At 46.8% G+C, this 19,413-nt stretch overlaps 1 protein-coding gene across 1 annotated transcript; it reads right to left on the bottom strand.

Moving 5' to 3' along the window:
- Positions 1-4,708: 4,708 nt before the first annotated feature.
- LOC135826534 (transcriptional regulatory protein AlgP-like) lies at positions 4,709-18,422 on the bottom strand. The gene is made up of 5 exons (XM_065339143.1): positions 18,175-18,422; positions 9,708-9,771; positions 7,785-8,174; positions 6,135-6,710; positions 4,709-5,880 (listed from the first exon to the last, which is right to left on the bottom strand). Exons 2-5 carry the CDS (start codon positions 9,745-9,747, stop codon positions 5,393-5,395), a joined length of 1,494 nt encoding a protein of 497 aa, XP_065195215.1. The 5' UTR covers positions 9,748-9,771; positions 18,175-18,422; the 3' UTR covers positions 4,709-5,392.
- Positions 18,423-19,413: the final 991 nt, after the last annotated feature.

Raw genomic sequence — 19,413 nt, 5'->3', positions numbered from 1 at the left:
GTACAGAACTATATCTGGTCTTAGGGTGGTAAGTGCAACACAGCTAGGGAAAGAAATCTTTGCACTAACTGAGTCGACAAGAAGTTTCCAGTCTGAGGCCGCCGACAGGAGATCAGTCGTAACCAACTTCCGTCTGGGCTGAACGCGACTTCCGTCTGGGCTGAACGCGAACTGGCTTCTCTCCCGCCTTGCAAAACGAGATGAAGTCAAGCTCATTTGAATTTCGGTTTGTACGGTGTTTGCAGCAGTGCGGATTCGAATCTCCTCACGCATGTTCCTGACGATGACGCCGAGTACGTTGTCGTGCCTCCAGGTGTAACGTCCCTGGTCCAGCGCTACGCGACAAGCGCCAAGCACGTGGCGCGTAGTACAGGCCCAGGAGAGAGAGAGAGAGAGAGAGAGAGAGAGAGAGAGAGAGAGAGGGGAGGGGAGAGAGTGAGCATGAGAGAGAGAGAGAGAGAGAGAGAGAGTAGAGAGAGAGAGAGAGAGAGAGAGAGAGAGAGAGAGAGAGAGAGAGAGAGAGAGAGAGAGAGAGAGAGAGAGAGAGAGAGAGAGAGAGAGAGAGCAGAGAGAGAGAGAGAGAGAGAGAGAGAGAGCAGAGAGAGAGAGAGAGAGAGAGAGAGAGAGAGGAGCAGAGAGAGATAGAGATAGCGGGGAGAGAGAGAGAGAGAGAGAGAGAGAGAGAGAGAGAGAGAGAGAGAGAGAGAGAGGAGCAGAGAGAGAGAGAGAGAGAGAGAGAGAGAGGAGCAGAGAGAGAGAGAGAGAGAGAGAGAGAGAGAGAGGAGCAGAGAGAGATAGAGATAGCGGGGGAGAGAGAGAGAGAGAGAGAGAGAGAGAGAGAGAGAGAGAGAGAGAGAGAGAGAGAGGAGCAGAGACAGTGTTCAGACTAACCAGTTGAATCTGATGCCTTTAGGTTATTGACATGTTTTAGATGTACTATTACAGTGGTAACTACTCCACCAGCTGCTGACTATGCTCACGAGCTGCAAATAAGGAGCACAAACAACACAAACACATCTTATAATTGGGAAATATGCAACACAGAAGAACACAACAGCAGCTTGGTTCACTTGCATATTAGCCCTGCCCTAGGAAAGTAACCGTGGCCGTGTAGATATGTTAGGCTGAATCTTTTTTCTACATGTCGTGAATTTGAACTAATCAAGGCAGGGGTACTACGGCTGCCCGGGGATTGAGTGGTGCAATTTATTGATATCAAACCTCAACCCTAGGCTAAGATTGAAAAATCAAGGTGGGTTGGAATATAAAGCCGGGTCAGTTGTATTCATTACCCCTTCATGGAGAGGTCCAAACAGACGCAATACTGGTAGTCGACACACAGACAGCTCCGGCGGCTGGACTAAGTTTCACACGCCACACGCATTGCTTCAGCTCAGACGGGCAACGCACCTAAGACGAGAGCACGTATCGCCAGGGGATTAGCAGAACAGGCCAGAGAAAACATGCCTGTAAACTAAGTCATTCCAGAACTCATTCTATTCTCTCCTGGATGGTCAACCTAGGTGTCAACGACCCATCTAGCAAGCCTTCGAATGCTTGAAAAAGATCGATAACATTACGGACATGCACAGTAGAACCTGGTGTCAGCGACCTCTGTCTTTAGCGACCACCTGCTCTTAACGACCGTCTTTCCATGCACGTACAGTTCTATACAGAAACTGCACCGGACACAGCGTCCACCTGCCTTGCGCGACCAGCGACCGACTTTTTGTGTACCAAGTGCCATAATTATTGGACCTGCACACAGCGACCAAAACTAACCAAAAGTGCCATCTTGGCTGGCAGAGTTGACTGCAACAGGGTTGACATGCGCTCTGAAGCAAGTGTATGCAGTCAACTGAAGTGACAAGTGACAGTGCAGAATGCACTGCATGCACTCCAGTGAGGTGTGCTTTGCCTGCACGAGATTATTTTATGCTCCACACCTGTCAATATGAGTACATGGAAGTACAATCATGCACATGTATGCATAATCTGATATACCACGAATGTATGGGACCTGGTTCTAAAGACCACCTGGCTTTAACGACCGCTTTTGCTTGCACCGTAGGGTGGTCGCCTTAACCAGGTTTTACTGTACTTCTTCCCACACAAACACATAAATACCTACACCGCTTGCTATCAAATACCTACACCGCTTGCTATCAAATACCTACACCGCTTGCTATCAAATACCTACACCGCTTGCTATCAAATACCTACACCGCTTGCTATCAAATACCTACACCGCTTGCTATCAAATACCTACACCGCTTGCTATCAAATACCTACACCGCTTGCTATCAAATACCTACACCGCTTGCTATCAAATACCTACACCGCTTGCTATCAAATACCTACACCGCTTGCTATCAAATACCTACACCGCTTGCTATCAAATACCTACACCGCTTGCTATCAAATACCTACACCGCTTGCTATCAAATACCTACACCGCTTGCTATCAAATACCTACACCGCTTGCTATCAAATACCTACACCGCTTGCTATCAAATACCTACACCGCTTGCTATCAAATACCTACACCGCTTGCTATCAAATACCTACACCGCTTGCTATCAAATACCTACACCGCTTGCTATCAAATACCTACACCGCTTGCTATCAAATACCTACACCGCTTGCTATCAAATACCTACACCGCTTGCTATCAAATACCTACACCGCTTGCTATCAAGCTTCAGCACATTGAGTGCCTCGAATCTACTCCTCAACCCAATACGCTTTCCGTAGGCCTGCGACCCAGAAAACCTTGCAAAATGATAAGCATACTAGCCACTGCACAACCCTAACACACTCGTGCAACAAGCTCCAATCTCCTTGCCATCAGCATTTTATACCTCTTGACGGTCTTATTTTATTCTTTAAATCTCTTTTGGGGCTTGACCTCTATTGGCCAAATTCCAAAAAAATTCCAGTCACTCCAGACGGCTCATGCAAATTTGACCAACGGTCTATCCACCCCACGAGAGGCGAGAATGTGTAAACTCCTTAACGTTACTATTAGGACAAATCCAACCCAACAACAAACCCTCTCTCGCTCTCTCACACACACACACACACATGCACACACACACTCACACACACACACACACACACACACACACACACACACACACACACACACACACACACACACACACACACACACACACACACACACACACACACACACACACACACACATAATATACATCATGCCACTGTGTGCCATCGAGAGGAAAGGTCTATGCAGAACCAAACCCTGGCAGCATGTTTTTTTAAACACAGCTCACCTTCACACGGTTGGTTGTTTTGACTTTGGCGATGTCCTCACGTCAGGTGTTACTGGGCACCGGCTTTGCGTGCCCTGGACTCCAGGTTCATGCACTCTACAAAGACACTGCATGCTTCTCCTGCATCCAATCTGTGCCAGTGTGACTGTTGAGAGCCCCCACTGATGTGACTCCGAGCAATGCTGGACGCCATAGCCACGTCCATTATGTCCAAGATCTGGCATGCGATCTCTAAAGACACTGCATATTTCTCCTGCATCGAATCTGTTCCAGTGTGACTAGTCTAGGCCACCAGTAATACGGCTATTGGAATACCGGCCGCCATAGCCCCGTCAATCTTGTCCAGAATTTGACATGATTGTCCTTCGCTCATGTCCGACCACGGAAGACAATGTTTTCATTCTTATAGTCACTGCACAATGGCCAGGATATAATTATCATGTCGTAAAATTCCACGACATCAGCATTACACTTTACCCACTCCGGCTGGTAAAACAGCTGCTGTGAGCTCAATTTACCAGCCAAGATAACTGGTTTTAGATCAAATTCCGCTGGGCTCCTGTCTTTCTGTACCTGTCCAGCTTCCAAGTCACAGGCAGGAAGACTTTGCATTGTTCTCGTCACCAGTATTGCAGTAAGAATCGATCTTGACTCAGCGAACAAAGTGATCATCGGAACAGCTAACGTCGATCTGTGAGAAATGCATCTGAAATTCTTCATCCAGCGTCTACATATAGGTCGCAAAGACGATGTGTATCTCCGGATCAACCGCTACAGTCATACTGCCTTCAGCATAATATGGATAATATATCCAGGGCGGTCTCTGAGCGCACGATTCAACTATACGACTGTGCAGGTGTACACACAGTCACAGTTCTTCTTCCGCCGGGAATGAAATGGAAGACAACAAGTCATCACTTTGCTCAGTTATAAAAGCACACCGTGGTCATTTTTTGAGCAGCAATCAGTCAAAAATATGACACACTAAAACTTCGTTTTCCCTTTTTGGCTTTAGTAATTTTTACTGTTTACTTGCTTTGCTTCTTTCAAGCCACACAGTGCATGACGTAACCGCAGTACTGTCAACGTTGCAACGGACCGGTGCATGCACTGAGTCTGTTCACTAAGGCCGGTGGGGGGGGGGGGGAGTTGCCAAGGCCTGGGATCTCATGCAGGACCGCGACAATCTCCAGCCAATCCGTAGCACCCAGATGTCGTGCGTTCACACTGGATCATCATAGTGGACATAGGTGACATACGGTAGGTGTATCAGATTCTGCAGAATTATTATCGTGGGTGTTCGACACACACGGAGACTTGTGGCTCCGGGTACATCTCACCGAATTCCGAACCGTCCACTCGGCTAGCCTGCAAGAAAGCAGCACTCCCTGCTCAATACACAGTGTTTCAGGTAATTCGTCTCTCATCAGTTGAGCTTGAGTACGTTTTATGGAATTAATGTTCCGAGAGCACTGCATTATGTAGATCTCTGCGAGCCAAAACGCCACAAAAGAGATGGCAACTTTCAGTGACGCTCTGTTTCCAGCGCGACAAACACCTCGGGCGCGGGGGGGGGGGGGGCAGAGCAGAGTACACAATACAACAAACATAGTCATTAGCCTATTTTAAAAGTGATAAAATTTGTGTCTCGTTTTGCAATGAAACTCACAGCAGCAGCTAACACCCGCTTCAAACCAGCAGCAAATCCAGCGCGCAGCAGTGTGGGTGAATGGATAAGTCTCACGATCACTGGCGCAAGTGCTGAAAGACCCGTAAGCTACAGCCATAGGAGTCCAACGATCCACTACAATCACTGAGTCTGGCACGCAATATGGACAACACTGTCGATCACGGCGGCGGCATATTCTCAAGTTTGGACCTAAGGGAGAACTGCAAAGTGTTAGGAGATTAGGCCGGCGTACTAGTGAAGTGTGTGCAAGAAAATGAAGCAATGTCGAGGTGTCGGTAGTCCTGGCTGTGGCACTCTGCTTTGGGTGCAGAGTTTCCAATGTTTATCATGTTGAAATCGAGCAGTATTAACAGGAAGAGTTTCTTCAATAATTATGTAAGCTTAGTACGAGTTACTGATATGACGGCTACGCGACATCATCTTTGATGCTGTCATAAAACGCGTGTTCGTACCCGGTTGCTTGCAGCATATCCATCAAGGTGCCCGCGGAGAAGTGGAATAGTGCCTTTCTTGTCCATTCTCCCACTAGCTCCTCTGCTTGCTTGTGTGGGTCGGGGTACGTTTTTCTAATGCCATCACAATATGCATGGGGCAGGACACGCTTGACATGTTTATGCCCGACAAAGTGGGAAATACATCCCTGCACCTGCAGCTGAAACTTTGCAAGAATTGTTCGGTTGGGATTACGACCGTTGATTATGACCTTCCTGAGCTTTGACATCAGTTCAGGATCGTCCAATGGAGAACTGTACTGTTGTTGGCCATATGATTTTGTTCCTGACGCTCGTTGCTGTCCATCTAGGTCTCCACTTGCAGGGGGCAATGCCAAACTAGGCTCTTTCCTCGGCGGCGGGTTATTGACCACTAGTTCACATGGCTGCTGACTCGAACCATCTACGAACAGGATGTTGCAAGAAGAGAAACACGAAACAAGTTTTAAAAAAATGTTAATATTCGAAAGGAGGCTGCAGGCCCCTTAGAATCCCCTGTTTCTTCTGCCCAAGACCAACTTCTCACCCAGCTTTTTACATAACCAGTGATTGCCTTGCAAACAATAAGAAACACCTATCAGTCAAGTTGCTTTAGCACCTCCTATACAGGTGCACTGTAGCTGCCATAATTGGACAGATCTTGCACAAAAGCATTACCTTGTCTCTCTCCATGTCTCTGTGCTCCAGAATCTAACTCGTTTTCACCAGATCCTGCTGCTGCTGCTCCTGGTGCTGTTGCTCCTGTTGCTCCTCCTGCAGTTGCTGCTGCTGTTGCTCTTGCTGCTGGTGCTGCTGCTGTTGCTCCTGGTGCTGCTGGTGCTGCTGCTCCTGGTGCTGCTGGTGCTGCTACTGTTGGTGCTGCTGCTGCAGCTCCTCCTCGTGCTGCTGCTGGTGCTGCTGCTCCTGGTGCTGCTGCTGGTGCTGTTGCTGCTCCTGCTGTTGCTCCTGCTGCTGCTGCTCCTGGCGGTGCTGGTGGTGCTGCTGCTCCTGCTGGTGCTCCTGCTGCTGGTGGTGCTGCTGCTGCTCCTGCTGTTGCTCCTGCTGTTGCTCCTGCTGCTGCTCCTCCTGGTGCTGCTGCTCCTGGTGCTGGTGGTGGTGCTGCTCCTGGTGGTGCTGCTGCTGCTTGTGCAGAGTTAGGTAAGGCAGGACCCAACCTTGATGTCTGATAAATGCCATTTTGTGATGCTGGAGCTGAGCCAGCTGCCCATATACCATAGTAGCGTTCAGCTGCATCTAAAAGTATCAGAAACGCATAGAGTATCTTTTGAAGCAGCGCACACATGTCGACAGGCAGCTACTACAGTGTATTCTAGATACACACAATACAAAATATTACACTTGAAGATTGGATTTTAAATATTTGGGGTGTGGATTTAAAATAGCGAACGTCACGAGAACTTGTGTGAAAGTTTCATGAGTACTTGCAATGTTGCGTGTGTTTACAGCACATTTATAAAACATCGACAGACTTAGTCTGGGCAGCTAAAATTAAAACATTTAGAAATAGTTGAACTCGAATGGTGAGCCAATTTAATTATGGTAAAAAAGGAGAAGGACAAAATGTTACGAGTTATGACGAACTGTCCACCAACGTAACCAGATCATATACAGTCAGCATTGTATTGAGGTGAAGTGTTGGAGCTAGGTGTCAGGTCGCTGTAAGTCTTAGCATGATTCCTTGTCAGTTTTGTGCCATTTTGTCGCACTCGCTGACTGTATATGATCTGGTTACGTTGGTAGATAGTTAGTCATAACTCGTAACATTTTATCATTCTCCTTTTTTACCATTAGAAATACTGTGAATACAATACAGGTGAATCCGCGACAATTTCACGTTAAGAGAAATCGAGATTCCAAAATTTCTTTCGTCAACTTATGTTGTCTGGCTAACTGCTCATATGGGCAGGAACAATGACGGATGCAATACTGTGCTGAGCATACGTATAGGGCAGTAGCATCGGGAGTTCAGGTGGTCCAGCCATGGCATATGGGGTACCTGATCAGAAACGGACGCTATAAACTCCCGCTTTTCACGAATTGGGCGCGTCAACATTTTTCAAAAACCGCTCCGACCATGGGCGGACTCGCTGGACTCGGTGCTACGGTCCTGGCCTACCGTATTCTCAGCAATGCTGGTAGAGGCGCTAAGTAGTTTGCTAGCCCTAAAATTTCACCCAATTTGAAAACATCCACACGAAAGCCTTGAAATGATATTGCATTTATTTCAGATAGACAGTAATAGAAGACCGGAAGTAATTTCGCAAAATATGGCATGTTTATGGACGGACCAATGCTGTCAGGTCTTACCTATCTGCTGGATCCTTGCCGTCTTCTCATCTTGAAGTCGATCCTTGACTTCCTGAAACTTGTCCTTGATCGCTTCAAAGTAGGGGCCTTCTAATTGGTTAATGAACAATTGGAAGTGATCAAGATTGTCCCCGCTTGGATAGATGTAGTTCAACAACCGCTCATTGTGCTTGGCACTGTCCTCTTCGACCATGAAAAGCATCTTCTGTTGATCGTTGTTGATAAGGCCACACGAGACGCAAGCCAGCCGTATGGTTGATGGAAAGAGTTTCCTGACCAAGCTCTTCTTGTACTTCTGGATTTCTGGCAAGTCCCACACATTAACAGGTTCACTGATGGAGAGGTGATGTAATAGTGACGAGTGACGATTCCCACCACCGCCGTCATGTCCTGTAGACACACCGCAGGGGAAAAACCACACAGCTACATGTACAGGAAAACCTGTGCTTGCCACACCCTGCACCCTGCACCCTGCACCCTGCACCAAGTGAAAGCCTGTATTGACCGGACACATTGCCACACACTGCACCAAGTGAAAGCCTGTATTGACCGGACACATTGCCACACACTGCACCAAGTGAAAGCCTGTATTGACCGGACACATTGCCACACACTGCACCAAGTGAAATCCTGTATTGACCGGACTCATTGCCACACCCTGCACCAAGTGAAAGCCTGTATTGACCGGACACATTGCCACACACTGCACCAAGTGAAATCCTGTATTGACCGGACACATTGCCACACCCTGCACCAAGTGAAAGCCTGTATTGACCGGACACATTGCCACACACTGCACCAAGTGAAAGCCTGTATTGACCGGACACATTGCCACACCCTGCACCAAGTGAAAGCCTGTATTGACCGGACACATTGCCACACACTGCACCAAGTGAAAGCCTGTATTGACCGGACACATTGCCACACCCTGCACCAAGTGAAAGCCTGTATTGACCGGACACATTGCCACACCCTGCACCAAGTGAAAGCCTGTATTGACCGGACACATTGCCACACCCTGCACCAAGTGAAAGCCTGTATTGACCGGACACACTGTCACACCCTGCACCAAGTGAAAGCCTGTATTGACCGGACACATTGCCACACACTGCACCAAGTGAAATCCTGTATTGACCGGACACATTGCCACACCCTGCACCAAGTGAAAGCCTGTATTGACCGTCAGTTGCATTGTAGAGAGAAGAATGCTAATGGAGCTACTATCTATTACTGTTGCGCAACGGGTCTAGAGTGAAAGACTTTTCATGGCTTATTTATGTTGTTCTTTAGTTTTATTTCGCAGTGGTTTAGGCTTGACTTTGTTGCATTGTTTTGGTTGCATGTGCAGTCTTCTGTACATGTCTACACCATGGAACACTTACGTCATTGTCGCGCGTGCAACATTATTTTGCGCGCATGCTCATTATATGCTGCTGCAATGTTTGCCCTTTTCTTTAGTTATCAGTTTTGCCTTGTCGTGTCCGTATTCGTCTTGTCAAGATAATTATTATGTAGAACTTTTAGTTCAGTTGCGCTGTTGTGTGTGGCGAGTCGGATGGGCGGGGAGGCTGGGCCCCTGACGCCTGGAGAAGATGTGCTGTTGCACGAAAATTACTCTATGGAAGTCATGAGTACAGAAAGTGAAGCTGACAGATTGCGGTCAACTCGTCCTAGCCACCGTCGTTCAGAGCCCTGAAGAGAGACATGCCAGCCGACACTAGGCTGCAGCAGACAATTGACTTCAATGCAATAAGCCCATTGCCAAATATGGAGGTACGAGTAATGCATGTGAGTACACTGGGATCAGGAATGCACTGTGTTCAACACCCCCAGACGACCATGCCCAGGTGGCTGTCTGGTGTGTTTATGGTACAAATTACGTCATTGTGCAATGGGCTTATACAGCGTTACTGGCCCACCTACCTGCAAACTGGGATACTGTTCCTCCATCGGTGTTGCTCATCCTCGGCGTGTGTGCTATGATTCACTGCAGGGTATTGACACACATAACACACACATGATTCACTGCAGGGTATTGACACACATAACACACACATGATTCACTGCAGGGTATTGACACACATAACACACACATGATTCACTGCAGGGTATTGACACACATAACACACACATGATTCACTGCAGGGTATTGACACACATAACACACACATGATTCACTGCAGGGTATTGACACACATAACACACACATGATTCACTGCAGGGTATTGACACACATAACCAGGCCCGTAGCAGCCCCATTTGGGTTGGTCCGGCAAGATACGACTTCGATGCTCCCCCCCCCCCCCCCCCGAGCCCATACTCATACATGTACATAGTACATACACGTACACACTTGAGAGGGACGAAAAGCGTTTCTTCTGTAACTCTGAGTTTCACGTTTTTAACCGATCATCAGACAGCAACTTGACTACAATTTTCAGAAGATAAGATTGATATAGGCTGCAAGCTTGGATCATAGCGCGAAGATTGTACGTGTATGTACAATGTACATGTACATGCATGTAATCGTGACCATGCAGAGTGACATAGGACGAGAAAAGGAAGAAGGACGTTCGCGGCATGAGTCAGGAAAAAGGGCATCAGCATGTTGTATCCGTCCAAACAGAACTTGTTGAAGATTATGAAGGCATAGCTACCGTATCTAAATGCATGTGATAAAAGAACCAAAATGGACCTTTGGAGGAGGAGAAAGGATATTGCAATGGAATATCTTTGGTACAAACCCTATCTAGAAAGAATTGGAGGAAGAAAAGAATCAATACATTTCAGGAAGTACAGTGTAGGAACATTCACAGGCATGACTGTCCACATGACCTTCAGCAGGGTCATACTCCTGATGACATGTAGGTCTACTACCAGCACTACTATTTCTACTCTAGCTACTACCTCTATACTACTTATTGCACACATCCCCTTCAATGGTACCGGGTGGACATCCTGAGCTGTACTGCATGCTCACATCTGTGAGCTCCCTTTTTCTTTTCTTTTTTCTTTTTTTTTGGCCGAATATTGGTCCGGCAGCTGCCGGACCTGCCGGACCGCCTGCTACGGCCCTGATAACACACACATGATTCACTGCAGGGTATTGACACACATAACACACACATGATTCACTGCAGGGTATTGACACACATAACACACACATGATTCACTGCAGGGTATTGACACACATAACACACACACATGATTCACTGCAGGGTATTGACACACATAACACACACCAGCGGCGTCGGAAGGTAATTTAGTGTGGTACGGTCAACCATCTGAAGTACAATTTACTCGTGGGTGAGGGGTGGCTGAGCCGAAAATTTTGGAAATTGAGAGCCCAAATCCGTGCATTTTATTGATTCACGGGGTGCTTGGGTCAAATAGTGGTACGGTCAATACCGTAGTGACCGTATCGTGTGCGACGCCCCTGCACACATGATACACTAAGGGCCGGGTTCCACTGCAGCTCCGCTGCTCCGCGGCACGTCACGTGCGAGATGAAACGTCCTCATTGCCATAGTGACCGCAGCTCGAGCTGGGCTGCCGGGGCTGCACCAGCTTCCACGTCGCAGCTTGATCAAAAACTGCTCACCGCGCTCGCGGCTCGGTTCTGCTTCCTGTAATTTGATTGTTGTGGACCAGGAAATTTAAAATTTAAAATCTTAATTCATTGCGCAGGCCAGAACACGAGGAATTATTGCGGCAGATTCATTAATACATCCTCACAAAAATGTCGAGAAATTCGCAATATGCAAGTTCGGCATTAGTGGAGTTGACTAAATTTTGGTATCTCACACTTTTTCAAATTTCAGTCGACTCCGAAGTGGTTTCAAAGTATACCTGTGCATACTGGCGAGCCCGAGCCTGTTATACACGGAGTCGGCACAGGCAAACGGTTCACAAACGGAGCATAATTATACTTCTACTTGCAGTACCAGCATAATTATACTTCTACTTGCAGTACCAGCATAATTATACTTCTATCAGCATAATTATACTTCTATCAGGTAGAGATACTAGTAAGCGGGTAACCTTTGTAATCTGGAAGCTTTCGCATTGTTCACGATGGCTGTAAAACTGCAAACGGAAGGAATCGTAGGCCTTTAGTCAAACAGGTGCACAGTCCAGTAGTTCAAGTATGCTCTCGACATGGAAGGTATGTGTTCACAGCTACAAAAGTTGATGGATGAGTCATTGACTGGCCACTCTCATTGTACTTTTGAGTTAGAAAATCCACCTTCGAATTTTGACCAAGAGTGGTGCAAAGTAAGAAATTTGCACAATCATTTTCTCCTCGTTCTGAACAACATCGTCAGCGGATGAAGACCGGAGGGCTGTGGGTGGTAGTACGAGTTGATAAGGAGTTGGTGGTGATGAGATAGGTGATATGGTGCGGGTGGGAATACTTTGAAGCAACTCTCAGCGGTGGTGGAGTAGTGCCAAGGAAGTGTAGTAAGCAGATACAGGTGATACAGGTGTGATGGACTTGACCTGATACAGGTGATACAGGTGTGATGGACTTGACCTGATACGGGTGATACAGGTGTGATGGACTTGACCTGATACAGGTGATACGGACTTGACCTGATACAGGTGATACAGGTGTGATTGACTTGACCTGATACAGGTGATACAGATGAGATGGACTTGACCTGATACAGGTGATACAGGTGTGATTGACTTGACCTGATACAGGTGATACAGGTGTGATTGACTTGTCCTGATACAGGTGATACAGGTGAGATGGACTTGACCTGATACAGGTGATACAGATGTGATTGACTTGAGATAGAGGAGTGTAGATTAGCTGTGGATGCTGGTGTGTGCGGAAGGTAGAAGTGTAAAAGTGGCAAGGTATGCATGAGAAAGCGGCTGCAACCCACAGTCAACTGGGAACTTGTGTCCAGGCACAAGCGGTACATGGATGCAGCTATTGGGGCTTCCCCGGCACTTGTGCTAGTGGTTGTGAGACTTATCCACTCACCCCCACCGTTAGACGCTGCATCTGCCGCTAGGGTTTACGGGGTGTTCGCGGCCGTCGTGAGTTCCCTCCGGGAACGGACACGATAATTTACTTACTTTTATCTAAGGTACATGTACATCGTACTGTCGTGGACATGGAAATCCAGTCGATTGACCGGGGCCGGCGCCCTCACTGCGCGTACACGATGTACATGTAGTCATTGCAAGCAGTGCAAGTGCACATCATGATCCGATGCGAACAGCGCGCTGCAGCGCATACATAATGTGTGAACGGACCGGTATGCGTACTGACGGCTGCTTGGCCAGCGCCCCGGGGCCGCTAGACGTGCGACCGGATTTCCATGTCCACGACAGTACGTATAAGGTTAGTACAGTGCACTGTACACCATAGTTATACTACAGTACAGTACATACACACGGAGCGGTGCATGCACTGCTCTGTGTACTGTACACCATAGTTATACTACGGTACAGTACATACACGTGGAGCTGTGCATGCACTGCTCTGTGTACTAACAAGAGTCCATAACCCCCCAGAGTGTGCAACTCCAGGTTGGGGTCTGGCGCAACGAAATCCAAACATTGCGTCATCCGGTCCCCGGGCAAGCATGGGCGGATGGGGCCATGTGCATATCTGGTACATCCGGCGGGGGTTCCAAGTTGAAGGTTGCTTTGAAGCAAGCCACGGAAGTGTCACGTAAAACGTTTGCTCCACGGGCTATGCAGTGTCAGCAGAACGGCTTTGATTTCACAGTCACAGAATTTTTTATTTGAAGAGAGTTTCTCTGCTCGTTGTCTGAAAAGCTTGTATTGGGAGAGTTCGGGTGTTCCATTGCATGTGAGAAGCACAGACTTCGAGCAATAAATCTCTATCCAGGTGCTGGAAGAATTAACAATTTCCAACACTCGACAATCGAGAGAAGAAAATGAGGAGCCCAGATCGAGCAAAAACTGAGGAATATCGTCCACAGAGACACTGCACTCCGGCGACAATGGGGAGCGCTTTGCTTTAGGTTCAACAGTGGCCATTGTTCTTCTGTTATCGGAGAGACACTCAAAAGAGAAAACTGTTCGACAACTCTAAAATAATTCTTTGTGTACTTGAGCCTTTCCAGGCGTGTTACGTACAATACCTGGCCGTGGATTCGTAAAGACCCCAAATTGGGCAAACGGGCGAAGTGGGTCCGGGCCAAACTTCCCATTTCGTCATAGCTACTCACTACATGACGTATGAAATTTGGATTTCGTTGCGGCACTGATTTGTGCTGAGAAGGATCACGAGTTGCACACTCTGGGGGGTTATGGACTCTTGGTACTAACAGTTAGCCTGTGCTGTCGCCCATGGGCGTTAACACGGAGGTGGCCCGGGCTAGAAAATGGGACAAGAGTGTTGACACGCGGGTAGTGGATGTCATACCGGGCGGGTGTGTTTACGGGCTTTTACGTTATGTGATTCTGAGTATCGGACATTTCCAAGTTAGGTATGGGTAGTACCCAGTCCAGGACCACCTGGATAAGAGAGCCATCAGTGTGCTGTAAAAGCCATATTTATATTATAACGAAGTGATAATTCTAACGAGTTAACCAGGAGAAATCTGTTGTTACTGAATAGAAATTGTTACACAGAAATCGATACTTACACTGTTGCTAATGAGTGTTGAGACTAAGTCAGAGTTGTTACCTTTGATACACGTAAACCGGTCAATTTTAGGAAATCGCTATTATACTGTGCAACCGGAAAGTTTAACGACCAAAACGTTTGCCGTTTTTTTAATTTTGGCATGATAGCGTGCAGAAAGTTTAAAGGGGCACTCCGGCTTCATTTTCGACGCCGACTTTTCGATGCCAAGACGAAGGTTGGTGAAAGAGAAGACCCCTCGAACAAGAACGAGTTTCCAGAAGCGATCGAGTCGAGCAGGAAGACGACTTTTGAATTTCGCCGAGCGAGCGCTGATGACGTAATGAGGGATTAGCTTGCCAGTGGAAATGCATCTGCGCACATACATTTCACACACTTTTTGGCCAATTTTCAATCGAAGAGGAGGCTGTTTTCCATGTTCTCTCACCGTCGTGAGCGATCCCGTCTTCTATACCCTTCCAGGTACCCTGAAGGTCCTCCAGAGGAGTATTTATCTCCAGCAAAGCGTTGTTGATCCGCTAAATTCGTCTCGAGACATATTCACCCAGTGCAGTGCTGATAAGTGTAGAATATTGATTCTGTGATAATTGTCGACGATGGAGAGAGAGGTTGATAGCCGCTGTCGCAGGGAAAGTGAAGCTGCTGGAAGTAACAACGGGGAGCTTGTTAGCATCACATGAGCATCCAGACTTCAAAGCAGCTTGACGGAATCGGGGAGTACGAGTCTCGTACTGACTATTTGTCTCGCCCTCAGTTTAGCCTGTGAATTTTTTGACCAGAAAATTATTCGATCAGGATCTCTTCTACAAGATGTGTAGTACAGGTGATTTCTGAACTTGACAATATGGAGACCGACCAGTAGACCTACCAACAACGTGTACCTGCCGGAAATTCACCCAAGGCTATTGCTATCCTCTTCAGTCGCTGTTGTTTTTAGTAAAAATATGTTCACTTCTCTCAACATACTCCTGCATGGCAGCAAGAAGGTGCGCTATGGAATTCAACGCCACAAGCTTCGCCCAGCTGTGGATGAAGCATGGTCAAGTCATGGCAGTACATATACTTGAACCAGATGAGAAATTGAAGTTCATTTGTGATGTGAAGTTTGACAGCCCCAGTGACCGAGTCAAGCGTTTTGCCGTGGCACAAATTGCTGAAGAATCCGAGATGGTCTTGGAATTATGCACATGGATACTACCAGCAATCATAGTGGCATGAAACATTGTGGAATGGGACAGCTCACGGAGAATACTGGAATAGCTCAAGTATCTCTAGATGATTGTAAATCCTGTTCTGGCTGATAGCTTCGGCCTGCTGCGCCCGTCCATGTACAATGATGGGATCATGCATTTCAGTTTTCTACATATTTGCCGGCTACTGTACTGTGGTATTACAGTTGCAGGTCCCTTATATAGAAATATGTTCAACCCCCCCCCCCCATTATAAATATGAACTAACAACTTCACTGTTGGACTCGCCGGCGGCTAGAGAGCAAAGGATTGATTTATAGCAAAGAAAAGGACCAGGGAACTACAAGTTACGCTATAATGTCCGCGAACAATTTCACTGTATTTGAAATAATTAGTTTGATACCCTGAGAACTCTGAAACTTTGCAGGACTGTGGATTATATGTGGATACAACATTTATGGAAGGAAAAGTGGAATAATTTCTAACATATTGTTCAAATAATTATAGCAATGAATTGTTGAGATTGTGAGCCCATTCCAATCAGCACTCTACATATTTATAAGCGGTGGTAATCGTGAGGAATAGGTTGTGAGTTGTCAGAGTGCTCTGGTATATGAGAGAATGTTTTGTTTGTCTAACCGACGGCTCGTTTGAAGCCAGAGTTGTTTGAACTTGTTTCAGTCGACTTGATTCTAGACAGTAGTCGAAGGAGTACTATGAAGTATACACCAGACGTAGTCCGTATGGTATCTCGTGAGAATTCTGTCGGTACACATCAGGTATCAGCTTGCAAAGGTGGCTCCTCTCTGTTTCTTGAAAGCCTGTATAGTTGGACTGTGGCTCCAGCGATTCTCTTCTCAGAGCAGATACCATACCCAATACGGTCAATGCATATTGGACAGACCTGTGTGCACAACAGAAATAGTGGAGAGAAATCTCTCAACTCATGAACACATAAGTGAAGTTTGAACTGCCATTGTTTATGGCCATCAGTATAAACCTATCGAGTATAAGAATAACGTGCAAAAAAACCTCTATAACTACAGCTGGGGCCATGGAATTATAAAGCATCTAACTTAGGGAACTGCCAATTCTGGTCTGAGTTGCGTTTGAGGCCTGCAATTCATGATGGCTATCGTATGTTGCATTGACCAGAGATAGAACTTCCAAATGCCACATTGAAACACGAACCACTTTCGAGTACTTTGGTATCCCCCACCAAATGGGCATTCGTTCCCGGGGTGGCAGGCGTCACCATTCGTTATGCCTGGATCAGATTTCATTGACCCCAACTGTCATGAAGAATCATTTTCACTTTGACAGGATTTCAGTACAAGTTGTAGAACTGCAGAATCAATTTTGTTGTATTTGGGCAACCATTTCTCTACAAACGCTCTATTTGGAAAGTTTTTTTATAAAATACATGTCCAAATTCCACATCTACCCAAATCGGAATACTTGTTCACGTATTCAGTACTACACGGAATGCTTAGAAAACGCCAGGGAATAGGAATTTGCTAACGACAACTCCAGGCCAGAGTACTAGCATAAGAACAAAACAAGATAAAAACTCACCAGTACACTTGTAGTAATTCATGTCGGTGTAATATTCACGATAAGCAACGAGGCCCTCCCATTTGGTCAAGCTACTTTGAAGTCTGGTTGTTCAGGTGATACAAACGGGCTCCCCGTTGTTACTTCCAGCAGCTTCACTCTCCCTGCGACAGCGGCTATCAACCTCTCTCTCCATCGTCGACAATTATCACAGATTCAACATTCTACATTTATCAGCACTGCACTGGGTGAATATGTTTCGAGACGAATTTAGCGGATCAACAACGCTTTGCTGGAGATAATTTCTCCTCTGGAGGACCTTCAGGGTACCTGGAAGGGTATAGAAGGCGGGATCGCTCACGACGTTGGGAGAACATAGCAAACAACCTCCTCTTCGATTGAAAATTGGCCAAAAAGTGTGTGAAATGTATGTGCGCAGATGCATTTCCACTGGCAAGCTAATCCCTCATTACGTCATCAGCGCTCGCTCGGCGAAATTCAAAAGTCGTCTTCCTGCTCGACTCGATCGCTTCTGGAGACTCGTTCTTGTTCGAGGGGTCTTCTCTTTCACCAACCTTCGTCTTGGCATCGAAAAGTCGGCGTCGAAAATGAAGCCGGAGTGCCCCTTTAACGATGGCTACCTGGCCACCCATCTGTATGCGCATCTTTGCACAGACATCCCAAACCGGATTTGCGATAAAGTTTCTTCAAATTACAATAAATAATTGGTCGTTAAAACGTTACATTTTCCGGTTTTACAGTATACTCCTCGTTCGGATAATGGCTTTTACAGTATTGGGAAACTAAACCACGTGATTAATTTCTATTTTCATTTTGATGTAATTTCATTAATTTTCTTCAATTTCGACAATTGGTAATTACACTTGGATGTGTGTTTGTATGACAATGGCAAACATCATGATGAATTCAGAGGCCTCACAGCCATTCCAGTCCTCCGTCCAAATACGCCCAAGAGTCCATAAGCCCAAACACTACTACAACACAAATTATTTACCTGCTGGTGTGCAACGTTCCCAGTCGAGTCCAGCTGCCTGTGAAAAATCCATTTGTCGAACTCAATTCACGAATCTAACGGTACAACTAATCGTCCCATACCATGGCGGATACTATCTGAGATTTTCTTTGACCAGTAGCTAGCAAGTAGCATGTCAAGGTACCGATGGACGCGCCGCTTCTTGGTGCACACGGTGACTTATGAAGCGCTGATTCCGGATCCGGGCCGCATGGAACAAAATAATTGCTACAATCATAGTATTCATAGTCATTAGTGCGATAGCGCCCGGCTCTCAAACTGTCATGTAGATCTACTACTACTGAGAAATCCGACCCCCTTGGCGGGGCGGCGTGCCGCCAAGGGGGTCGGATTTCAGGTGCCAGCACTGCATGTACATGTAGCTGCAAACAGTGACCCAACACGAAACTCATCAGCTCGGGCTCAGCTAGTACAAGTAGTAGCACTACAATCATGACTGTAGTATACCATGGTATACCGTGCATGTCAACCAATGAACCATGCCCTGGTCAACTGGTCATCATTCCATGTACTGTCAGACCTCGTTTATCCGGATCCCTCACCATCCGGAAGAAAATCGTTGGTTACCGATTTACAGCTTAGGTCATGCATACAATACAAATGTGTGTTCGATTATCCGGTTCCCTCGCCTATCCGGATATGTTTTCTAAAAAATGGATGTGTGCGATTATGCGAGGTCTGACTATACAGTACCGGTACGAGTCACTGAGGATCTACATGACCGTGTCCTATTACTAGTGTGCATAGTCATAGACCACCCTTTTCAGGTGATCTACGGATATTTCCCCCTAGCTTTCATAATCCCCTCCGAGCGGAACCGTGCTATCAAGAGTTCATAACCCCCAAGAGTGTGCAACTCCTGATCAGTCCCTGTATGGAAGCCCGCTCGGCGGAATTCCTTCATTGCGTCATTTTTGGTGCAGTGCGATGAGTCACACCGATGAATTCTTCTAAAATTTACAGTCAAACCAGGATGCTTCCCCAGGGTAAACTGCCTAATCTGCGATTCTAGTCTGAGTCTGAGCCTCAAGAAGCAAAAGTGAAACGAAGCACACGATCCTAAAGACAAAACTATTTATTTTTTCGATGCAATGGTGACTCTTTATCGCCTTCTTCTTTCACCAGTGCAGGCAGTCTCTTCAAGAACAATTTCTTCCCCAGGCCATCGGCATATTTCCGGTGCTTTCCTCGACGTATTCT

The sequence above is a fragment of the Sycon ciliatum genome, chromosome 10 (assembly GCF_964019385.1).
Source record: "Sycon ciliatum chromosome 10, ocSycCili1.1, whole genome shotgun sequence".
Lineage (NCBI taxonomy): Eukaryota > Metazoa > Porifera > Calcarea > Leucosolenida > Sycettidae > Sycon > Sycon ciliatum.
The sequence above is the reverse complement of the archived record's forward strand: the minus strand, read 5'-3'. Positions and strand labels throughout refer to the sequence as shown.